Genomic DNA, 25,783 nt, shown 5'->3' on the forward strand with positions numbered 1-25,783 from the left:
TTATCTCTACGTTTTGGGGCTTAAAATTCACTGCTTTGAGTGCATCTATGTATGCTTGAGAGTGTGGATTCTATACATTTGGATGTTTATGCATGGTTTCAAAGAGGATTTGGTGACTTATTCAGCTTTGCACTTTTGTTCGAAATGTACAAAGAGGTTTGCTTTTGACATGTATGCTTCTTGTGGATAGTACTTGTACGGAAACATAGCAGTTTTCTGAAAGTACATTGTATTTACGCTTGCCTTGCTTTTGTTGGTTTGAATTATTAATCTATTTTTAAAAAAAACATATCAATTAATCAATCATGTCAGGCACTAAAGATATGCCTTTGAATGAAATTGATGTAGAGGAAGAACCTCTTATGCATGATGATGAGTTGCCCTCTTCATCTAATGATGTGCATAATCGTCTTTCTAGTTTGGAAGGCACTATACAAGTTTTGCTTGAACAAATGCAAATTCTAACTCGAAATGCTTTGGATAAAGGAAAGAGACCTTTAGATGAGAGTTTACCTGATGCATGTATGCCTAACACACAAGTTGTACATGACTCCTCCGTAGTCGTTTCTCCGTTGCCAAAAGCTAAGTGGCAGCTCAAAAACTTAAGCCACCTAAGTTCAATGGCACGGCAGCACAAAGGACTGCAGATGCGGTGGAATAGTGGCTCTCTAAATGGGAGCAGTGTTTTAAGTTATGCCATATTCATGAGGATGCTTTAAAGATACAACAAGCTACATATAATCTCATGGATGCCACTCACCGTTGGTGGCAAAAAATTGAGCAGGATCATGCAGGGCCGTCTACTTGGATTGCATTTAAGACATTGTTTTATAATAATTGTGTCCCTCCAAATGAGCGGACAAGGGCTCTAGATGCGTGGTTCTTCATAGCTCAGAAGAGCTACTCTGTCCAGGAATATGCAGACAAGTATAGAGAGATTCTGTTAAAGGTCCCTGAACATATTCCTGACTTTTTGCAAGTGCATAAATTTGTCGTGGGCTTAAAAGAAACCTTAAGGCCACTTGTCAAGAAGGAGAGATGTAAAACCTTGAATGAGGCAGTGGAGCTTGCATTAGTCCTTGAAGATAGGAAGACCTAGAGATTTCCTTGGACTAGAGGTGCACGCCCTGTCTTTACTCCTGCAGTTGCACCTAGTGCTCCCGTGCGAAGGACACTAGAGAAGTGCATATGATCAAGACTGTGACAGGTAACAAGAGGAAGGTATCTGCTATGGCTGAGAGAGCCTACAATAAATCCATGCTCACTCCACATCAAAGGGAGAAAGCAATGAGAGAAGGACTCTGTTACGGATGCCTAGGGCAGCATAAATTTAAGGCTTGTCCCAAGAAGGCAAGACTCAATGCTCAAATGGTGCTTAATCCAATACAGGATGTGGATAAGGCGAGAGATGACCTAGATGAGTCACCTCCACATGACTCTGGTTATCATGAACGGATCCTAGCCATCACAGTAACAAAGAAAGTACCAACTGTGCCAGATGCAGTGTTATCGCCTGAGGCACAAAATGGGTACCAGTTTGCTGACACTGAGCTCATTGTAATGAAAGGCATAGTGGCAAGATAACATGTGCGTATTTTATTTGATACAGGCTCTTCACATAATGTTATTAGCTCTAATCTCGTCAAGAAGCTGAAGCTCAAGACTACGCCTTCATAATATAGTTATTCGGTAGAGCTAGCTGACGGGATGGGTACAGAGACATGGGATCAGCAAGTTGTTTAACTCCCTGTACAGATCCAGTCCTATAAGGACAGATTGGATTTTGAAATTACATGGCTTGCAAGATTCAACCTAGTGTTGAGCAAGCAGTGGCATGCAAAGAAGAGACCTATCATTGACTTCTCTTCTCATATTTATCAATTTGAGCACGAGGGCCGACGATTGTTGATTCGCGGAGAACCAGATCTCCAAGAAGCGAAGATTCTCTTGATGACCAAGGCGCTCAAGATTGACTGTAAGTCTCTTTACTTTTGTTATATTTTAAATATTTCTAAATGTGTGTCAAAGGATGGCACGGCCAAAGGTGGAAGTTCCACAAGTATCCCTTCGGCCTTATCAAGTAAAATGAGCCCAATTTTCTGAAAAAGTGGTTATCACCAAATTAGAGTAAGAGATGAAGATATTTCTAAAACTGCTTTTAGAATAAGATTTGGTCAATATGAGTATTTGATTATGCCTTTCGGTTTAACAAATGCTCCTGCTACTTTTATGATGTTAATGAATGATTTACTAAGACCATACATGGGCAAGTTCGTTGTAGATTTTATTGACGATGTGCTTGTGTATAGTAAGAGTATCCATGAACATGAGTCACATTTGGTGACAGTTTTTGAAACTTTGCGGGAAGCAAAACCCAGACAAGACGATTCTATGTTTAGCAAAGATAGAGTATTTAAGTCATATTGTATCTGCTGATGGGATCAAGATGGACCCCAAGAAGGTTGTTGTGATACTTAGTTGGCCGACACCCCAAAATGAAACAGCTCTTCGTTCCTTTTTGGGATTGTCAGGATTCTATAGGAGATTTATATACGCATACTCGTATTAAACTGCTCCTATGACAGATTTATTGCAAGATATGGTGCCCTATGTGTGGACATCAGTGCAGCAAGAAAGTTTTGAGGCTATGAAACAAGCAGTTTCTACTACCCCTGTTCTCAAGATAGTTGATCCTGCGAAACCATTTATTTTAGAAACAAATGCAAGTAGCATCATGATAGGTGCAATCCTTAGCTAAGAAGGCAGGCCTGTAACTTTTGAAAGAAAGAAGCTTTCCCCAAGCCAACAGAATTGGCCAGTTCATGAACAAGAGCTTTATGCTATTGTTCATTGCCTTAAAGTTTGGCGGCACTATTTACATGGTGCAGATTTTAAAGTTTATACAGATCACCATACCCTTAAGTATTTTTATAGTCAACCAAATCTTCGAGGGCGCCAAGCTCGATGGCCTGGAATGATGCAAGAATTTCATATGGAAATTCTATACAAAAAGGGTAAGGATAATGTTGTTGCTGATGCATTATCTCGTATAATGTATCAAATGAGCTTTACAATTTTAGAAAGCTCATTGCTTCAAGAAATAAAAGAAGCACAGTTAGAGGACTCTTATATGGCAAAAATTTATCAGGCCATAGAACGATACTCTTTCATTAGGGATGGACCAAATACTTTTGTTTCATTATCTACTGTTATTTCTGATAAGGCAAGTTTATTTAAGAACTTTTCAATCAAGAATGGGTTTCTTAAATGAAAAGGCAAGATCTGTGTTCCTAGTGCACGGGAACTACGAAAGAAAGTTTTGTTTGATAACCATGATGTGCCTTGTGCAGGACATCCTGGTATTGATAAGACCATACAGCTTGTTAGAAGGACATTTTGGTGGCCAAAGTTGACCAAGGATGTCTGCCAATATGTCCAACAATGCTTTCAATGTCAAGTTAATAAAGCAGAAAGGGTTAAGCCACCAGGTCTGCTAATGCCATTACAAATTCCAGAATCTAATTGGAAAAGTATTTCCATGGATTTCATTGTCAGCTTACCTAGAACCCAGAGACAAAAAGACACTATCCTAGTGATAGTGGATCTCTTCAGTAAAATGGCTCATTTTATAACCACTCGCGAAAGTGTGGAAGCTTCACAAGTCGCAGATTTGTTTATTGATCATGTGTTTAGATTGCATGGTCTACCTACATCCATTGTGTCTGATAGGGATGTCAGGTTTACTGGTCATTTTTTGCGTCATATCCTTGGTCGTTTAAAAGTGTCTTTAAACATGTCAAGTGGTGATCACCCAAAAACAGATGGTCAAACAAAAAAGAGTCAATCAGATATTAGAAAACATGTTGAGAGCATATGTATTTGATAAACAAACAGATTGGGATACGCATTTGTCCTTGTTAGAATTTGCATATAAGAACAGACCTCATAAGGCGACAGGTTTGTCTCCTTTTGAAATAAATTATGGAATGAATCCAAGTTTTCCTAGTACAGTAAGGTCAAATGAGAAATGCCCAGCTATGGCAGAATTTCTTACTGACATACAGGCTAATATTAAAATTGCTCAAGCCAAGCTACACCAAGCTGCTGATAGGGTTAAGCATTTTGCAAATAAGAAAATGTCAAGTAGGATCTTTGAATTAGGAGAAAAAGTTTTTCTCCAAGTACCAGCCAAGTCGTCTAGTTTATCGACTGGCAAATGTCCAAAGTTATCTCCAAGATATTGTGGACCGTGGAAAATTATTCAGAAGCTAAGTGATGTAGCTTACCGATTGGAACTTCCTCCTGGATGCCGTGTTCATCCAGTGTTTCATGTTAGCAAATTAAGAAAGTATATCTCACATGATGATAATCTAATTGATGGTATGGTATCTTTGCAGGAACAGGATTCAATTGTTGACTATGGGCCAGACAAGATACTAGATCGGAGAGAGAAACGATTGCGTAATCGTACTCTCCATGAGTATCTAGTTGCCTGGAAGGGTCTACCAGTTACTGATGCTACATGGGAATCAGAAGCTCTGATTCAACGACACTTTCCATCACTAATCATTGAGGACAATGATTTTTGAAAGGGGGAGAGAATGTCAGACATAATAACCTTTGGCCAGGCAAGTAGCCCAAGACGGCCATTAATTAGTGTGTCCCGGACAAGGGCAAGAAGTGCCAAGGTTCGAAGCTCAGGGGATATCCTCAGATTTCTTACTAAATTGGGCAGGACTTGTCTATTTGGGAACACCGGTTGGGTGCACCATGAAAACAGGCCCTAGAGACCCAATTAGAAGGTGGGAAGAGGGTATATTTGGTTGGGAGGTGAGTAAGACACACAAGAAATCTTCTTCTCTCTCACATGCACCACTCGAATGGCTTCTTCTAGATGGGATAGAAAAGGCCCCTCCAATGGAGGAAACCAAGACAGTTGGACAAGGATCGTCTTCCGCAACTGAGACCTCATAATCAGAACACATCACCTCCTCACTCTAGAAGTACCCCCATTTGAAGCCCAAGGAGGGGTCCAAGGATTCGAAAGCTACACCCGCTATCACCAAGTCCGTCTTCACACACTTGTTCGAGATGGAGGATTTTACACTTGCTTCTTCTTCTGAGGAGAAGCCGTGGCTCGTGGATAGTGGCCTCTTCCCACATGACTTACCACCAAGATTAGCTTCAAGACATGAGATCTCGAGAGGGATCCATCACCATTGGTGACAACTTTTCCATTTCCATATGACTAGGGACCATTCCCCTATTACCCGATCAGCATACTTCTTCGGCCAAAGTCCTATATGTACCAGAATTGGGCTTTAACCTCTTGTCATATGGTCTTACACAACTAGGTACTCGAGTCATCTTCACCCAAGATGCAATCACCATGGAGCTATCAGAGTGTAGCAGTGCAGAAGTGTATGACCAAGACTGAGAGATAGAGTGAACACAGAGAGGAGAGAGAGAGAAATAGACAAAAGAACGCAGATCTACAATATGAAGAATGTTGAATAAGGAATACAAATATGTACATGGGCACAATTCATATGTCTACGTATCTCCACCTTGATGATGTCACCCTGTTGTACACTTCGAAGTTTGCCGCAATCAGCATGATCTCTGCCCCGAACTGAGCCTGAAATCTGCGATCAGAATATGACTGAAAGTGTGCTGGAAATCTGCAATAAATAGGCCGAAAAACTGGTACATGTGGGCTGCATTAAATGCAGCTGACTGTGCAGAAAACTGTCCGACTACTAATGTGGCGACCTGCTGACATGTCCAACTGCTGATGTGGCATCCTGCAATAAATGTGATGATTGTACAGGGGCTGATCAAACTACTGCATGGACACATGATTGTCCAAGGGATGACCAAATGACTATATCTCTAACACCCCCTCTCAAATCCTGGACACAGCATGAGGTTGAGGGATCTAGAATGCTGACAGAGTAAAGCTTGGGAAAGGACCTTCGTAAACAAATCTACTAGGTTGTCCTATGTCTTGCAGTAAACCACATTGATAGCCTTATCCAAACGTTTCTCCCCAATGAAATGGTATTGTATCTCAAGGGTCAATGTGCTTTGTCCTAGCATGAAATATTGGGTTAAGGGCAAGGCAATGCAACTTTCATTGTTGCAACAATGAAGTGTAGTAGGACCAGTTGGCTGGCAGCCAAGCTCTGCCAACAACCTCCACAGGCACACCATCTCACATGTGGTAGAAGACGCCGCTTGATACTCTACCTCAAAAAAAGATAAGGCAATCGTGGTTGCTTCTTACTACTCCATGAAATAGCACCTGCACCCAAGGTAAAGCAATAACCTATCGTGGACCTCCTGTGGTCCACATCACCAAACCAAGCTCAATCAACATGGGCTATGGCCTTTCAATTCGAATCCATAGGAGTCCATAGGCACTTGCATAGTCCATAGGGACTTGCATCCGTCCATCTCAAACGTAGTCAAGAGCTCCTACACATACCACTGCTAGGAGATGACCCCCAACAAAGTCCGATAGATCTCATGCCCTAAGAAGAAATGGAGAGGTCCCATGTCCATCATCTCAAACTTCTCATGAAGTGCTACCTTGGTTGCCTTGACCATCTGTACATGGTCACCAGTCAAAATCAAATCATCCACATAGAGCATAAACAAAGCACGTGCCCCCTCTAAAACGTGGACATTAAGTTGTGGATCGTGTGTGGAGTACCAATACCCCAATCTTTGCTGGAGAAACGAGTCTATCTTCTTATTCCAAGCACGAGAGCCTATTTGAGGCCATAGAGGGCCTTCTTTAACCTATATACCTATCTGTTGGATGAGGAAAAGCCAGGAGGCTGCTCAACATAGAATTCCTCCTTCAAATCACTATTGAGAAAGGCGGTCTTCACATCAAGCTCACAAACTGGCCATCTGCTATGGCTAGCTAAGGCAATAAAAGCTCTAATGGTAGCCATCTGAGCTACAGATGCAAAGGTATCATGGAAATCCACCCCTAGCTATTGCGCGAAACCCTTTGCCCATGCGAAGGCCGCAAATGGGTAACACCTGCAGAAGAAGGGTTCGTATGCCAAGAGGCACCACTATCAACAATCCATTCACAGGGGTGTGTCAAGATTGTGGGAGAGAAGGAAGGAGTCTCACTTGTAGCTTTCTTGCTTGCACAATGGGGGAATACACACAAGGGTGGAAGCTGAAAACAGTTTTCCTCTTCTTAGTTGTGTAAGCCAAAAGAACTCTCTTACAAAGAAATAGAAGAATCCTATATATGGGTCTCAAACCAAACTCAACTAACTAAGGTGGCATACTAACTGAGCCACGAACTAGGGTAGATAAGGATAGCTGTCATGTAGCTATTATTCATGGGCGGTGTACCAACCGCATCTACAACTGACAAGTCGGTGACATAAATACACAACGGTCACCCTGGCGTATCACGAGTGGAGCTCGATATCTCAACACTCCCCCTCGAGCTCAATCCCAATTCCTGCACACCAAGCAGGTCTCTGAACTTGCGTAGCTTCTCTGCGCCCAATGCCTTCGTGAATATGTCAGCTACCTGATCCTCTGTGCTAACATAAACTAGGTCAATAAGACCTAGTAAAACCCTCTCTCGCACATAGTGATAATGCACCTCAATGTGCTTTGTTCTAGCATGATAGACTGGGTTATTTACCAAGTGTATACTACTCATGTTGTCACAATAAATGACAACTGGCCCATCTGTAGGTTGATGCATATCATAAAGTAGCTTATGCAACCAAGCTACCTCACATGCAGCCATTGCTGCGCCCCTGTACTCAGCCTCTGTGCTCGACAAGGCAACTGTAGGCTGTTTCTTGCTGCTCCAAGTGACTGCAGCACTCCCAAAAGAGAACACATATCCACTGGTAGATCGTCTATCAGAAATACTACCAGCCCAATCAGCATCAGTGTATCCATGCAACTGTATCTGAACCCCAGTCTCATAAAATAGTCCATACTGCAATGTGGACTTCACATACTTGAGTATGTGTCTAGCTGCATCCAAATGCGGTTTCCTTGGAGCCTGCATAAATTGACTTACCAATCCAACAGCATAGCTCAAATCTGGCCTGGTAATAGTCATATAAATCAAGCTTCCTACTATGCGTCTGTACATAGTACGGTCTTCCAGAAGCTCACCTGCATCTGCGCTCAACTTCACATTCTGCTCCAAAGGAACTGAAATAGGCTTACAGCCTGTCATCCCATATTTGGACAGCATGTCCAATCCATACTCCCTCTGCAAGAGCTGTATCCCACTTGGTGATCTAATCACCTCAATGCCCAAGAAATAACGCAGCTCTCCCAAATCCTTCATCTCAAACTTCTGCTTCAATAGCATTTTCACATGAAGGATATCTTCATCACTGTCACCTGTCATAATCAAATCATCAACATAAATGACAAGTAGCATAATACATTTCTCTGTTTTTCTCACATAAAGTGAGAAATCTACCTTGGAAATCTGAAAGCCAATAGTGACAAGATACTGTCCTATCTTGTCAGACCATGCTCTAGGTGCTTGCTTCAAGCCATACAAGGCTTTCTTCAACCTGCAAACAAACTCAGGATGAACATCATGCACATAACCTGGTGGCTGCTCCATATAGACCTCTTCTTGCAAATCACCATGCAAGAAGGCATTCTTTACATCCATCTAATGTAAAGACCATCCCTTTGATGCAGCCATAGCAATGACTGCTCTTACGGTTGCCATCCTTGCAACCGGACTGAATGTTTCTTCATAGTCAATGCCATATGTTTGTGCATACCCCTTGACTACTAATCTTGCCTTGTATCTGTTCACAGAACCATCTGCATTGTGCTTCACCTTATAAACCCACTTACAACCAATTGCATTTTTACCTTTAGGCAAAGGTACCAATTCCCATGTAGCATTTGCTTCCAAGGCATCCATTTCTTCATCCATGGCTTTCTCCCATTTTTCTTTTCCCATGGCTTGCCCAAAAGAAGTGGGTTTTAGTTCCTGTATCACTTTGACCATATATGCATAGTGAATGGCTGTAAATCCATCATATTTCAGCCTATCCACAGGATACCTAGCTCTCGTAGACCTGCGCAAAATAGGTTCACTTCCAGGTGCTCTCAAAACATCCATGGTCTTCCTTACTCCAGGTGTAACAATAAAAGGAATACCTAACTCATCATCAATGCTCTGTTCTGAGCCACTGGATTCACCATCCACATAAGAGTGACCTACATTCACATCAAACATGGGCTGATCAACCTTCTCTTTTCCTTTTCGTGATACCTGCATACCACTATCTGCATTGCTTTGAGAAGATTCTCCTGATCTCAATCTGCCTGTCCATGGCGAAGAATGTGAACCACTGCTAGAGGATGCTCCAGGTCCACTAATATTTTGTGACTGCTGCTGTGAATTCTGTGCAGCATTACCATTTTGTGCATCTACATCATCAATCACATTTACTAGTTTATACTAGCTACTCATCTCATCAAAAACATCTCTGCTCACTGTAAACTTACGAGTAGAAGGGTTATAGCATCTATACCCTTTTTGCTGCAGAGAATAACCAATAAAGATGCACTTCTCAGCTTTTGGATCCAACTTGGATCTCAACTCATCTGGCACATGTACATAGGCAATGCAACAAAAAATTTTCAAATGAGAAATATCTGGTTTCCTACCAGTATACCTCTCCTCTGGAGTCATCCCATGTATTGCTGCAGTGGGAGTCCTGTTCATTATGTAGACTGCTGTAGCAACTGCCTCAGCCCAATAAAAATCTGGCAGGTCTTTTTCATTGAGCATGGCACGAGATACCTCTCCAACATGCCTGTTTTTCCTTTCTGCAACTCCATTTTGTTGTGGGGTATGACTCCATGAATATTGTTGCTTTATGCCATGCTCCTGCAGGAACCTTGCAAACTCATTTGAGAGGTACTCTCCCCCTCCATCTGACCTTAGGCATTTTATTTGTAGGCCTGTTTCTTTTTCAACCATAGCTTTAAGAGTTTTGAAATACCCAAAAACTTCACTTTTCTTTTTCATAAAATACACCCAAACTTTTCTGCTATAGTCATCAATAAAACTGACAAAATAATGACAGCCTCCAAGAGATGCAGCTTTAATAGTCCACACATCAGAGTGGATTAATTCCAATGGCTTCTTACTCTCTTGAACATGTCTAGGAAATGGTTTCCTTGCCTGTTTTCCAAACTGACAGGCTTCACATACCTTATACATTTCTGCAACCTTGAATTTAGGCAATCCTGCAACAATATTTTGGGCCTGCATTGATTTAAGTCGCTGTACATTAACATAACCAATGCGTTTATGCCAGATATCAATATCTGCAACTACACCGGTCCCATGTGCAAACATTGCTGCACTCAATTCAGACATGTCTGCATCCAATGTAAACATTCTGCCCTTCTTCTTTCCTTTTGCTATCAAGCGACCTTTATTTTTCATATCCTCAACAAAGCATCCATGAGGATTAAATCTGACCTGCAAGCCCTGCTCAACCATTTGACCAACAAAAACCAGATTCTTGGTGATATTCGAGACATGAAATACATCGGACAGGTATTTCTTTTTCCCATCCTGCATAGACAAAGGAATTTTTCCAATATGCACAATAGGATATGCAGTATCATCACCAGTCTCCACAAATCCTGGTTTTTCCATTTTCATTGCATCCTCCATCCATTCTGCATGACCTGTCATGTGGTTTGATGCACCTGAGTCAACATACCATACATCATTGCTTTCTTCTGCACTTGTCACAGAATTGTTCATGTGCTGCACCATAAACAAGTGCTCATTTCTGTCATCACCCTGTCTACTAGAAGATGCATAATTCCCTTGTTGCAATTTCCCATTCATGATGTCATTCTGCTTTTTATAGCAGTCTTTAGCCATATGACCCATTTTACCACAGTAGTAGCATTCAACATTGCTGTTTGCATTTTGGCCTCTTTGCCATCCACCACGATCTCTTTGGCTCCCCCTGCCTCTAGAGTTACCACGTCCTCCTCCATAGGACTGGTTTTCTTGAGTTTGCTGCATATTCTAATTTCTACCACGGCCTCCAAATCGGCCTCCTCTACCTCTGCCTCTACCTCTTCCAGCATTTGAGTAGAAGACAGCTTCCTTTGAAGTTCCTCCTGAAGAAGATGCACCACCATTTCTCTGCTCCTCAGAAATTAAAAAAGCAATCAACTCCTCAAAATCAGGAAATCTTTCACGAACTGAAATGGATGTTCGAAACTGTGCATAATCATTTCCTAGACCATTCAATGTCACAGAAACTAAATCATCATCTTCCACTGGCGACCCAATGGAAGCAAGTGCATCTGCAATCTTCTTCACCTTCATGTGGTAGTCATTGATGCTCATATTTTCTCTTTGCACATTATGCAACTCTTGCTTGAGCTGCATTTTCCTGGCTTGAGTATTTGTGCTATACATTTTTGACAAAGTATCCCATGCCTCCTTTGGCGTACTTGCATCTTGAATATGCACAATCATAGAGTCTGAAATGCTGATAGACAGTCAGTACATAACTTTTCTGGCTCTCTCATGCCATGCTTTGAATGCCTGCATTTGCTGTTGATTGGAAACATCAAGAAGAACTGGTTCTTCTTCATTTCCTGCAACAAATTCCCAATATCCTTTTCCCATAAGAAAATTCGTCATTCTAAACTTCCATGCTTGAAAGTTGTTCTTGTCAAGCTTTTCAATTACAATCTGTGAAAGAGAATCAGACGCCATTACAGAACACTGCAAAAAATTCTGTCACTGCAAAGAACACAGCTTCAGCCTCACAAGGGCAAATCTACAAAACTGGCGAAAGTGGTATTTGACCACACAGTCACTTCCTAGTGACGATTTTGTATCAACAGGCAACAGGGATGATTCTGTAACTCCCAATGTCTCTGCGCACAAGCATACGATGCAATTTCTACAGTAACTTTTCACCGACCTGTAGAACAGTGGCTGCACAGCAAAAAAACTGGGCATTTTCCTGAGTGCGTGCAGAAAACTTCCACCTCCAAAACAGGCCTCGAAATGGCCTCAAATCAAAAAAACAGGGTCGCCGCGGGCTAAAGCCCTTTCCCGCATTATATACTGTCCTCTTGCTTCACCGCGAAGGGCGTCTCAACCTGAGACAATGCACTCTTGCAATTTCCGACTGTGCTGCCTGCAGAGATCTACTCCCAAAACAGAAAATGAAAGCAACACTGCTCCTCTTACCAAAACACCGCGAGCTTGGCTTGCTTTCTTGAGCTCCTTACCACGAACAAGGCTCTGATACCATGTCAAGATTGTGGGAGAGAAGGAAGGAGTCTCACTTGTAGCTTTCTTGCTTGCACAATGGGGGAATACACACAAGGGTGAAGGCTGAAAACAGTTTTCCTCTTCTTAGTTGTGTAAGCCAAAAGAACTCTCTTACAAAGAAATAGAAGAACCCTATATATGGGTCTCAAACCAAACTCAACTAACTAAGGTGGCATACTAACTGAGCCACGAACTAGAGTAGATAATGATAGCTATCATGTAGCTATTATTCATGGGCGGTGTACCAACCGCATCTACAACTGACAAGTCGGTGACATAAATACACAACGGTCACCCTGGCGTATCACGAGTGGAGCTCGATATCTCAACAGGGTATGGGGCCATCAACGCAGTATCAAAAGCCTTCAAGCACTGCCTGAACCACCTCCAAATAAAGGAAAACGTTGATGAGGGAGCAACCACTGCTCCAAATCCTTTAAAACCTTCTCCTTCTTGGTGTTCTTCTTATCCTTTTTGGGCAATCCTTCTTCTGATGACCTGTCTTGCCACAAATGTGACAAGTAGAGTCCTTCTCTTTGTCCTTTTCTTGGGTTTGTCGTTCTTCTTCTTACTATCCTTCCCCTTCTTCTGAGAGGAATGACCTATCAATGCCTCTAACTTGGAAGCATTTTGCTCTTTAAATTGTTCCTCTTGGTCTAAGACCATAGGAACCAACTCCTTCCACTAAAGAGTCAACTCTTGCCTTGAAGTAATCAAGGCAGAGTAAAAAGAACTAAACCTAGGCGGTAGCTATGACAGAAGAGGCATCGCCATGTCTTCAGATGTGATCACCTTCCCTGCATTTTGAACTTGCATTTGAAGTTTCCGTAGCTTGTTCACATGCTCCCGCATAGAAGATGACTTGTTAGGGTTCAACATCCACATCTGGACCTCCAAAGACAACTGTTTCATAATTTTCATTCAATTGTTCAACTGATCGAGCTCCAACCATATGTCCCTAGCCACCATCAAGTGCTTAATATGGAAAATCACGGCTGAAGAACATGAAAGGAAGAGAAAAGAGCATATACGAGCATTCAGTTTGTCCCAATGTGCTTGAACCTTTGCCAACTGTGTACGATCACCCACACAAAGTTTGGACTCATCTCTTGATGTAGAATGGTCAATGGCCTCCATAACAAGTTCTCCCAAATCATAGGACTCCAAGATGGCAAGCATCATAACACACCAGATGTGGTAGTTCTCACCATCAAGCTTTTGATCCGATGGAAGAGCCAGTAGGACGGGGGCACCTCCCGATCCATAATCGCCTTAAACTCCATGTCGGCCTCAAAAGACATCTTCACTTGAAATGCCTGCAAAAACACAAAGGAGCCCCCTCTGACTGTAAAAATGCAACCTGTTAGGACCCTTCTGTGCTCGACTCGCACCTTCTTCACCCATTAGAGGTGATTAAAAGGTAAAATCTGCAATCAAAGGCTCAAAATACAACCTTCCTCCTTGTACAACAAAAATCTGCAACAAAATCAGCAACTTTGCTCCTTTCCCACACACCCACACTCGCCTCAACCTTGTTTTGATGTGTAGCCCTCCCCCTCGCCCTCAAATGTTAAAAATGCGCCCTTCACACTAAAAACTCCTCTTCAAGTCTGCCCACAATCAATCAATCTTTGCGCTACTCTGATACCATATCAGAGTGCAACAGTGCAAAAGCGTATGATCGAGACTGAGAGATAGAGCGAACACGGAGAGAGGAGAGAGAAAGAGACAAAAGAACGCAAATTTGCAATATGAAGAATGTTGAATAAGGAGTACGGATATGTACACGGCCGCAGTTCGTATGTCTGTGTATCTCCACCTCAAAGATGTCACCCTATTGTACACCTCGAAGTCTGTAGAGTAATCAGCACAATCTCCGCCCCAAACTGAGCCTGAAATTTGCAATCAAATATGACTAAAAGTGTGCTTGAAATCCATAATAAATAGGCCAAAAAACTAGTACATGTTGGCTGTAAACTGTACAGAAAACTATCCAACTGCACAACTGCCATGTAGCGACTTGTTGACGTATCCAACTATTGACGTGGCATCCTACAATAAATGTGATGACTATAGAGGCTTATCAAACTATTGCATGGAGAGACACATCCCTGTCTAGGGGATGACCAGATGACCATATCTCTTAACAGGAGCATGCATCTACAAGAGCTGCTCTTTGGACAGGCACACAGGAGGGTGGACTTTACACACTTACAGCCCTTGCTGCATGGTCTTTCCACAAGCTTGGATTGCTTTGGAATAAAGAATGCACAACTCACATAGACAAACATGCTATGCACTAGTCCAACCTAGCCATGTCAACTTCCCTTCGTAATCCAAAACCACCATCCAAGTAAATCCAAGGGATCAAGGTTCAATGAAAGGAAAATTTACCCATTAACCAAATAGAACCCACCATACCACCAAAGAGCTTGGTGATCCTCTATGCCCATCACCACCATTAATTGGTCACCATGATCACCACCAAAGGCCACCAAAAAGCAACCACCAAAAAAATCAATGAAGCATGCCAAAACCTCCAATCTCAAAAGAAGCCACTAGAAGAACCAAAGATATAGAGTGAATTCATGAAGCTCAAAACAAGATCAAAGCAAGAGATGAAGAATCTATAGCTATGATTCAAAATCCAAGCATCCACCAAGCTTGAAAAGCACTATGGTTAGACCATGGTGACGAAATATCAAGCCAACCAAATAGAACAAGATCAATTTGGAAAGCTTGGCATTCAAGAGAATATGAAAACACTTTCAAACCAACCTCACCAAAGCACTCCCCTTGAGAGCCTGCTCCTAGGAATCCAATTTCACCCTCTTTAGAAAATCTAAGGAAGTAAACTGGGGATGAAAGAAAATACCTCAAACACAAGGATTACTATTCCATGTTGCATGAAGAGGATTGTGAAATCTTCAGATGGAGAGAACAAAGGCAGTCAAAAGAAGCAAGTCATCGCTCTACAACGAATTCACCTTATAATACTCCTCCATTACCTTCCACATAAAAACCCACGTCTCCAACCTATAGCCAAGAGGGAGGTGCACAAATGTAGGGGCTAAACACTAGCAAGAATTCAGAGCTCTTAACTAAAAGAGCACAGTTTGATAGCGATAGAATGGCTTCCACCGAAGTTGATGCAAGGTGATATGGTTTACATTCTACTAGTTGTTATTAATTACTCCCACAATGACATATAGGCTATGGGCACAAGTCACCATGGAGACCAAAACCCATGCCAATATGGAAATATGAGAAAAAGTGGTTCTAGAGATAGGAAACGTAATACTTCTCAATCACATAGCATACCTATGCATTCAACAAGTTCCATTCCTTCAGGCACAAACCGCAAAGATTAAAACTCCTAGCTATGAGCTAGGTGTTGAAGGTGCAATAGTGGTAGTTATTCCCCTCCCAAACAAAGCACAAACAGCACATATACCAATATTTAGTGGGCCATCTTCCCTTTTTCAAGCAAATCCCTCTTTCACATTAAAGATATGGTTATCTGGCCATCCCCTGGACAGGCAGCCACGTCAGCAAATGCCATGTCAGTAGCCATGTTAGATTGGCATGTCAACAACAGTCAGCCAGTTCTAGTATAGTCAGCCAGATTTGGCAGGCTGACTGCTACCTTTACTGTATTTTTTCTGCTATCTGCTACAAATAGCCGATTTCTAGCACACTTTGGCATCATTCTGATTGCAGATTCGGGCTCAGTTGAAGCCAGAGATTGTGCTGCCTGCTACAGACTTCGAGGTGTACATCAGGGTGACATCATCAAGGTGGAAATACACGGACATATGAACTATGCCCATGTACATATCTGTATTCCTTACTCAGCATTCTTCATATTACAGATCTGCATTCTTCTCTCTCTCTCTCTCTCTTCACTCCATGTTCACTCTATCTCTCTCTTGGTCATACACTTCCACACCACTACACTAACATTTCACCAATCATCCCCCTAGAGTGCAGATGATGAGCACCTCCATGCCACATGTGGTGCCCACTCTCATCTTCTATAGTTTTGTCACCCATTTCCCCTTCATCTCACCCTTCTTCCCACTCAACCACTACAATAAAGTATGCAACTAGTGATAAGACTGAATTTACCAATCGCATCATACAACATGGTCTAACCTAGGGCAGCATGTGTTGGATTCGCATGATCTATGGAACCTCATTCAAGGACAAGAACCCTAACATGATCCATAATTGTCTTTGTTTGACCTGGTTCGTCCTAGAAAAACCATAATACAACAGTCATAGTTCAGCTAATGCAAGTTCTCATGCCTGAATTCCACTTACAATGATAAGACTTTGACCTTGCATTTAATCATTGACAACATTCAGTTGCCTGGGATTCAAGTCATGATTGAGCACATTTCGTCGCCTGCCATTCAAGTCATGATTGTGTTTGTCACATCCACCTTAACCATGAGCTCCAAGAGTTCAAAATAAATAAGAAGGATGACTTGAAAGTCAAATTGGCTGATCATCAGCAAATACTTGCCCGCTTTGCCATAATTGGCTCTCAGAAGCTAGATGATGACCAAGTTACTCTATTCTTCAATAAGCTACCACCTATATACTTTGATTTCATACAACAAAAATCTCACCATCTTCTCTGAGTTTGAGAGCCAACTCTTATGTTTTGCAAGATTGTTGGACCAAGTTCACAAATAGTCGAGCAAGCACTTCTCATTCAAGACTAAGTCTGATTGGTAGAATATTCCAAAGAAGAATAGGTTTTTCTAGCGTTGCCAACTAGCAAGCCATTTTAATGACGAGTTTCATTCAAAGGCCAAGGTCATACTGCCCAAAATCCCTTCTCAAATCTCCACCCTATCTAGACTCGGTAACCCCCTTCAAGGGAGGCAAAGTGGTGGCAACAGTTCCATCTCCCCAAATTTAAGCAGTCATTGTAGCACAAGAAGATTTGTGGGTAATGTGGCTACAAGACAGGCTACAGCCATCACAGTCCTTGTCCTTCTCCACAATGGAAGGGATGTCTCACTAGGCTATTGGATTATCGATGCACTTGAATCCACAAGTATCCCTAGAGACTTGTTAGAATAAGTGCTTGGTCCATAGCTACGAGATGACTCTAGATGGCTCTACTCTACTAGAAGGCCACCTCATGCTTCCATGCGGTTGTGCAATGAAGTGGAACGTGACAATAGAGCTACACATCACCTGTCTCCTATTCAAGATATTTTGGGACAATTCAGTTTGACATTGACAAGGACCCAAATCTCACCTCGATAGAATAACTAAAAAGAAATCTTTCTCGGCTCCTTCAGTACAGCAAGTTTCATTGCTACGATCGATTAAGCACAATAAGGTTAACGGATGGACGAATAACAGCATTTGGAATGAACAAACGAGCCCTAGTATGATCAAATCTTGTGCACTACCACGCTGGATTCATCAATCAATCTCTGTGAACACGAAGTTTTTCCAGCCACCCGTCTTTTACTCAAATGGGAGGCTGCTGCCCCGTATTGAAGTGGGAGATTCCGATTCAAACAACCTCAAAGGAAAGGAAACGATGCAGAGAAGCTTGCTTGCCTGTGAAGGGCACTGGTTCCATCGCGATCGTCCATTGCCAGGACTATCCAGGGCTTAGTCAGACAAGAGCTAAGGATTGGTCACATATAGAGAGCAAAAGAGTCTAGAGAGCTTATAGAATAAATCTGCACGTAAGATGTGATGGTCCAACCCTCAGAGACCCGCTCGGGACCCCGTCTAGGCCCCGAGGCAGCACTATACCCATTCCATAAGTTTGCCATCTCGACACGTCACGAGGCACCCCAACACGTCACGGAACGTGACATCAAACATAACACGGCACATGATTTACCAAAGGGCCTATCTTGAGGGCTTCACGTCATATTCATAAGTAGAAAGCATTTACAAGTTTATCAGGGGCTCAGCAAGGGACTATGTCACAGCGGGTCTAATGCTGCCCCGGGGCCTAGACGGGGTCCCCAGGGGGTCCCAAGCGGAATCGTAAGTGTTAAATATTCCTAGGCGTCTATTTATTGAAGCTTTTGTGGGGAGAGACATATACCCATTGCTAGATTTGTATTCAAGTTATGACCAGTTTCAATTGGCACTCAAGAGCAGAGATCTTACCACAATGAAGACTTCGTTGGGTTTAGTTTGCATGTGTACCTTGCCACAAGGGGCTACAAACTCTTTGGCCCGTATGATGAATGTTATGAATAAAGCGCTCAAAGATTATACCCCATATCTAACTATGACCTTCTTGGATGATGTACCCATCAAAGAGTGTACAAAAGAAGAGAAGGATATGGAAGTGGATGACCAAGGATGCACGAAGTTTGTATCTGCTCCCATGGTTGATTATGACAATATATTAACTAGGCATGAAGAAGTAAAAATGATACTTTTGGGTCAAAAGTTAGTTTTTGGAGTGAACAAAGTATTGATAGTTGGTCATATGTGTGGGCCTTGTAGAAAAAGACCATCCCTAGTAAAAGTGGATGCCATAGAGAAGTTTGAGGAGTCTTTTGTATTTGAAGTGAGAAGGTTTTTAGGTGTTTGTGTGGTTTGCTTGATTTGGATACCTCACTTTTCGTATATTGATGATGAATTGTACCAGTTGTGCGAGGGATAGAAATTCTATCGGGATAGGAACCACAAGGAGGTGATGAGAAAATTTAAAAATTATTGACGACTATGCCTACTCTAAGGCAATCAAATTACAAAGGTGGAAGACATATTATCATTATTGTTGATACTAGTCCAATTGGTATCGTATGAGCTTGGACATGATGATGATGAGGGTAGCATGTATGCATTGAAGTTTCGAGCAAAGGTATTAAATGAGAGACATAGAAGATATCCACAAATAAAGAGAGAGACATGGGGAGTTGTGATAGCCCTAAAGTGTGGAGACAGATTATTTGCCTCTCCTAGGGGCAATTATCGATTGTTCAACTCCAAACATAGATATGCTAAGATGGATTGCATCAATGAAAACAGAGTTTTGGACAATTGTAGGGAAAAAAATCAAGTCACATGTTATCCAGAGCTAGATATGAGGATGAAGAGAGTTTGTTAGTAGATGATAATGAGGTTAAAATTTCAACAACTTTAGTTTATCATGAGTGTTATTATCTTTAGTAGAGATCTTTCAAAAGAATTGTATGATGGTGAATGGTTACCGATTAGCTAGTATTTGTGCACTTTGGGTAAAGGAGATAAATGGACAAATATACAAATTACAAGAATCAGAAGAAAAGCATATTGTTATTTCTTAAAGAATGGTTTTTTATGGAAGCATCTCAAGAATAAGAGAGGTTCCCCACTATGGGTAGTTTTGTGATAGGGATATGAAAGTGCAAGTTATGAAGGACTTTCATGAAAGCTTATGGGTTGGTCATAGGGATGTAAGTGCAACTTTTGAGAAGATCAAGAAGTGTTATTGGTGGAGTACTATGTGTAGTGATATATCTCAATTTGTGAAGTCTTACAGGATGTGCTAGTTCCCGAGGAGATCAGTCAAATGTATGTATGTATCACATGGGTTCAGCATATGGAAATTTTAAAATACCATTTTTACATATTTTTTACGTACAAAAGGATCCCATACAAAGGGGTTACTTGCAGATTGAATAGAAAAGGGTTATGTTTTATTAAGGAAAAATTCAGTGTTATTGGTGGAGGGCTATGTGTAGTGATGTATCTCAATTTGTGAAGCCTTATAGGACGTGCTAGTTCCTGAGGAGATCGGTCACAAATGTATGTATGTATCACATGGGTTCAACATATGGGATTTTAAAAATATCATTTTTACACATTTTTTACGTACAACAGGGTCCCATATAAAGGGGTCACTTACAGATTGAATAGAAAAGGGTTATGTTTTATTAAGGAAAATTTCATAGATATGGATATTTATAAATATGCCTTGAACGCACGTGATATAGAGGGTATACATATAGTGAATTCCCCAAGTGCTAGATATACTCTTCAATGAGGCACATAGATGGTTTGCATCCTATGTATCCTCTTTTCATGAATTATAAGTGGGTTTTTTATCTTGAGACTATGCCTATAGGTTTGCAGTAGATGAAATACATAGTTGAACGAGAGGACCTAACTAATCAAGTTGAAGGCCATGCATTGAGAACAAAAACAACTAGTGCAATTTGTATGTTTCTTCTAGAGGATGTATTTTGCAAGTTTGTATGGTTGGGAAAGTCAATGCATATAGAGGAGAGCTTGATGTTGATAAAGCTAAAGCCTTTTTCTCTAGATTGGGGATTAAATTGGTATTGACATCACTATATAACCTAGAAGGAAATGCTAAAGGTGAAAGATGATATCCTTCCATTGTTAAAGCTTTGGCAAAGACATGCAAAGGCAAAGTATGAGAATGGTTGCATTTGCTTCCTTATTCATTATGGGCTAATCAAATTACACATATGCTACTATAGGATACATGCCAGCCATCCTAAAGCTATGGTGCAACCCCATAAGAATAGTTAGAAGTTAGAGCACCACCAGAAGTAATGGTGCACATAGCCTTAAAGATAGTACAACTAAGTCATGCATCCAATGTTACTCAACACCCCATCTCTATCTATGTAAGCTAGTAGCTCCTTGTCTCTAGTTGAATACATCCAATTGTTGCATTGCCTCTTTTGATTTTGTAGCCTTAGACAAAATTACTATGGCTTGGAGCATGAAGATCCACCTAACTTGTGATTCATGTTTGCTTCACAAAAGCCAAATATTCCTATATAAATATTTGCTACTACATGGAGTGTTTTGCCATGGGAGGAAATCATGAGTAGGAAAGAACTAGCTCTTAGAATTTTCTAGTTAGAAAGAATATCTAAAGACATAGATATTGCAATGCAAAGACTAAAGGAAGCTAGACTTCACAACAAAGAGAGGTTTGAAAGAAGACATAGATTGAGATCGAGAGCCATTAAGGTGAATAGGTACTAGTGTATGATAGCATTCTTGATAATTAGCACAGTACCATTGGAAAGGTTTCCAAAAGATGGCTTGAACCATATGTTTTGAAGTGAGCTTATGATAATGCCACATGTGCCCTATGTGAATTGGATGGGATGGATTTGAAGGTACCTATTGTAGGGGAAGAGGATCAAGTTGTTCAAGAGAAGGGAATCAAAAACCTATGAGAAAGAGGAGCTTAACAAAGAGTCTATGCAGGAAAACATTGAAGAGGATGACGATGATGGTTTTGTGGAAGATGTGGAAGACCTTGAGCTTGCAGAAGAGTAAGACAAGGTGGTATATGATGCTAGAGGATGTGTGGGTTTAGAGGGGGTAACTGTTGTGACACTTCTGCATGTTGAAATCTTACATGATGTCTATTTCTACCAGAATTTCATGGCCATAAGTGGATGCTAAGTGTTTAGGACCTTTTGCAGGTAGTCAAGTGCCAATTTAAGTGGTCAAGGATAAGATGTAAGTGGGATTTTGACATATCAATGGGCTAGGACTTTTCTTCATGATTTCTCATGATTTGCAAGTTGCTATAGGGCACCTTACCTACTAATGCTTTTTACTAGAATTACATGCTTTTTGACCTTGGGAAAATATGAGAAGGTAGAGTATGATTGAAAATCATGAGAAAAGTCTTGATGATGCTTATGGATGCATGAAAAAGGATAGTTATGAGTGTCTTTGGACTACTTTGGATAGATTTGAGCAAAGTAAATAGGCTAATCATTACTTTTCATAGCTAGCATAGGGAGTTTTGCCTTGATTCGGGTGCTAGCTCTTACATATTGAGTACTCAAAAAGAGGGTTTTGGTGGATAGATTTGGATCTCTCTTCGCCTATTGCTATAAATGAATTGATGCAAGTATTGGATGCTAAAATTACAATAATTTTGAAGCTTTTTCTCAGGGAATACAGTGATAGTGTTCCTTGGGCTTCTTGGATTCAAATGTGTCATAGGGTTATATCAAGGCTATTTTGAGGTCCTACTTGCATTGTTTATGTAGAGATTGATATATCACATTCACCAAGAGCTTTTGGTTGAAGTGTTTAGGTTTGAGATATCATCTTAGAAGTGTTATTTGATTGAGCTTCCATCTTGGACACAGTGTTGTAAGTTTGAAACTATTAGTGAAGTTGTATAGAGATTGAAGCAAAGGTTCGAGCTATCATCTCAAAAGTTTTATTTGGCTAAGCTTCCATCTTGGACACAATGTTGTAAGTTTGAAAGTGTTAGTGAAGAGATTGAAGCAAAGGTTCTTTGCAAGCAATACAAGATAAAATGTGATTTCTCTCTTGCATACTTCTCATGTCTAAAATTTCATTTTTCTCTCATATGTAAAATCATATTTTGTGAACCCTAGTAGCTTAGGCCTGACACTTAATCCCCCACATCAAACAATGCCACACAAACCCCTTGCACTACTCTTGCACACCATTGTGCACTATACCCTAGTACACTATGCTAGTACAATGTATCTTAGTGCATTGACCCCATCCTTACACACTAACCATAGTGTAGTACTCAAGTGCACATACCTTTGTGTATTAGCCCTATCCTTTTACATTAACCATTGTGCACTATTGCACTAAAGTGTAATGTGCTTGCATAGTGCACTCAAGTGCGCGTGCACTAGTGCACCCATCCTTACCTAGGGAGTCTCAACTTGCCTTAAACTTGGCTTAGACCTGTCTTCTTGAGTCACTTACACTTTTCATCCCCTCATTTAATTCATCTAGTTATGTGGTTGATCTAACCGAGAGCCATGTGCTTCAAGAGCTACTTGGATTGGACTCCAACTTTTGTTCTCATCCTACCTTTTAGGCATTCACTATGATCTTCTTCAATTACCCTTTTTCTTCATCAATGATAATTTTTTCAATCTTCATCAGTTCAAGATTCCTTGTTATATCAATCCTCATAATTAGTAGACCCCATGAAGTAGTCTTCTAACTATGTATTAGTCTATGTACATAGATGCATGAACAATATATTTACACCATAATCTATTCACAATTTTGGATCCTCAAGTGTGGGACAATACTTCAAGCGACCCATCCCCCAAAGTTACAGCATCATATGTCTTGTGCACAATACATAAGATTAGCACATTCCTCTAGTAAGTGTATACCCGTTGTCAAGTGTTTTTCTGAAAACTGAAAACCCCTAGTCAAACTGTAGTTAGGCTTGGTTTCTGTTAGCCTAGTTGTCTGCATGACTATTTTTTTGTCATTTCGTAATTGGATTTATTGTGTTTATCTAGCTTAGAATTTGTTTCTATCATTTTGTTTGATTTGTTGAGTGTGGAAACTTGATAGTGAAGGGAATGCAATAGTAGTGGAGAAGGAGAAGAGGAAGATGCGGGAGAGAAGAGCACACATAATGTAGGTGTTGTCCAACTGAATTGACAGCCTTATTGCACTATCATATTATATATGAATAAAGAATGGGCAGTCATAGTGTACACGGGTAGGCCTAGAGGCCTTTTACCCCAACAACCTTCCACTAAAAGGTCAATGTGGATGGGGAGTGAAAACAAAGAAAAGAAAAGAAAAAAACAAGGTGAGGAATCATGACATCTCACCCAACACCCAATCGAAAAGCGAGCTATGCAATAAGTGTCGGGAACCTTGAAGAGTCAAGTATCCCCAAGTCCATGACATCTAGGAGATAAGCGATCCCACAGCTCCATACAATGGAGCAATCCAAGAATGCTTCTCATGAAGCAAGCACAACTCATCAGTGCATGGCTGTAAAGCATCAGAGTCATGCATACAAGACAGCAGAGAGTAGTCAAACTCTCCAAAGTCAATCACTGAAAGAGAGCCAACATCCTGGACACTCGTCCAACGGGGTCTTAAGACTACATGTGGCCTCAATGAAGCAGAAGACTGACATATGGCTGGCTGTCCAGCCTGCAAAACTATAAGAAAACGGCTCTCATGAGCCTGCAAGGGGTCTAGCAACAACTGACCACCAACATCCTGACCCTGATTGTTATGCATAGCTATGCCATCTCGGCCAATAAGTGCCTCACTTTTAGCATACACAACTTGCTGTAATGGCACTATAATTTCTGTAAAATCAACCATAAAGAGTATTGAACGCTCATCAAGAGGCCCGAGAGGTGTCTGCGTCTCATAAAAGACAACATGACGGCTGCGTATGACTTGTTGGGCATCTAAATCCCATAATCTATATGCCTTAAAGTCACCATCTCCATAACCAAGGAGGATATATCTACATGACATAGGCTCATGTGGCATACGTACAGATGCCTAGCAGCCAAACATCCTCAAGTAATCATAGGAGGGCTACATGCCACTCCATGCCTCATGGGATGTAATACCATCCAAGGTCAAGCACAACGTCTTGTTAACCAAATAGACTACCATCATAAGGGCCTCAACCCAAAAGCCATAAGACAACCTAGCTGTGGTAAGCATAGAAGCAACCTTTGCCTGTAAGGTCATGCACATGCCATGAGCAATCCCATAATACCGTGGGCACAAGAAATCAATGCCATACTGTTGACAAGAGGTCTGAAAGCTAGGAGAGAGAGCATGACTCTCATAATCTATCAGCAAGCACTTAGGCCTGCTACCAGCAGAATCCATAAACCTGTTAAGCATAACTGCAACATCCTCAATTTGCACCAAGGGAAAAGCCCAAGCACGGCGGGTAGCATAATCAACAAAGGTCACAAAGTACGATGCTCCACCAAGTGACTGGGAAGGCATAGATCCATATACTACACAATGGACAAGATCTAGAGGAGCATGCCTTGTACGATTGCCATAAGCCAAGGGGGCTCTGCAAGGACCAAGAGTACAATCAAGGCAAGCATTAAGATTTATAAGTGACATAGGAGGCAACAATGAGTCTGAACGAGACAAGATCTCCATCTCTCTATGGTGCATATGGCCTAGGCGATAATGCCATAACAATGCATGCGGTGTCCGGATAAGTGCAACCATAGAATCTCCCACATGAGAGACATGAACTGGGTAATGAGAACCAATCTAGAACCTCTGGCCAAAACCAAGCAACCACGACAGATCTTCCATGACCTATCCTAAAGAGAAATAGTACATCCTGCATTATGCAACTGATTGATAGAAATCAAGATCTTATTAAGCATGGAAACATGTAAAACATCCCTAAGCATAAGAGAAGTCCCATTAGGCAAAGCTAGGTGTATGTCCCCTATACCGAGAATAGCATAAGTCTACTCAAGGCCCAAAGAAATGCATCCATCAAACTCCCTGTAAGTAGAGAACCATGCTCTATGTGGAGTAACATGACAAGATGCTATAGAATCCAATAGCCAATCTGAGGCGTAGGCCATATCACTAAGCAAGAAAGTTGTAGGAAAACTAGATGATAGGAGTACATGCTCAACTGCA

The 25,783-nt window shown here is 41.3% G+C and overlaps 1 protein-coding gene across 6 annotated transcripts in view; it reads right to left on the reverse strand.

Moving 5' to 3' along the window:
* LOC148017235 (uncharacterized) overlaps window positions 1-18,091 on the reverse strand; it is a 56,927-nt gene extending 38,836 nt beyond the window's left edge. The window contains exon 1 of one of the 6 annotated variants that reach the window (XM_087663231.1): window positions 17,942-18,091. In XM_087663231.1, the coding sequence (XP_087519357.1) occupies window positions 17,942-17,976 (35 nt within the window). In that variant the 5' untranslated portion in view covers window positions 17,977-18,091. Of the gene's footprint in view, window positions 1-17,903; window positions 17,922-17,941 lie in introns of those variants that run through there. The other 5 variants (XM_087663233.1, XM_087663232.1, XM_087663234.1 and 2 more) reach the window with 5 other exon arrangements.
* Window positions 18,092-25,783: the final 7,692 nt, after the last annotated feature.

Source organism: Lygodium microphyllum, chromosome 22 (assembly GCF_053477565.2).
Source record: "Lygodium microphyllum isolate KBCC chromosome 22, Lygodium_microphyllum_v1.1.10, whole genome shotgun sequence".
NCBI lineage: Eukaryota > Viridiplantae > Streptophyta > Polypodiopsida > Schizaeales > Lygodiaceae > Lygodium > Lygodium microphyllum.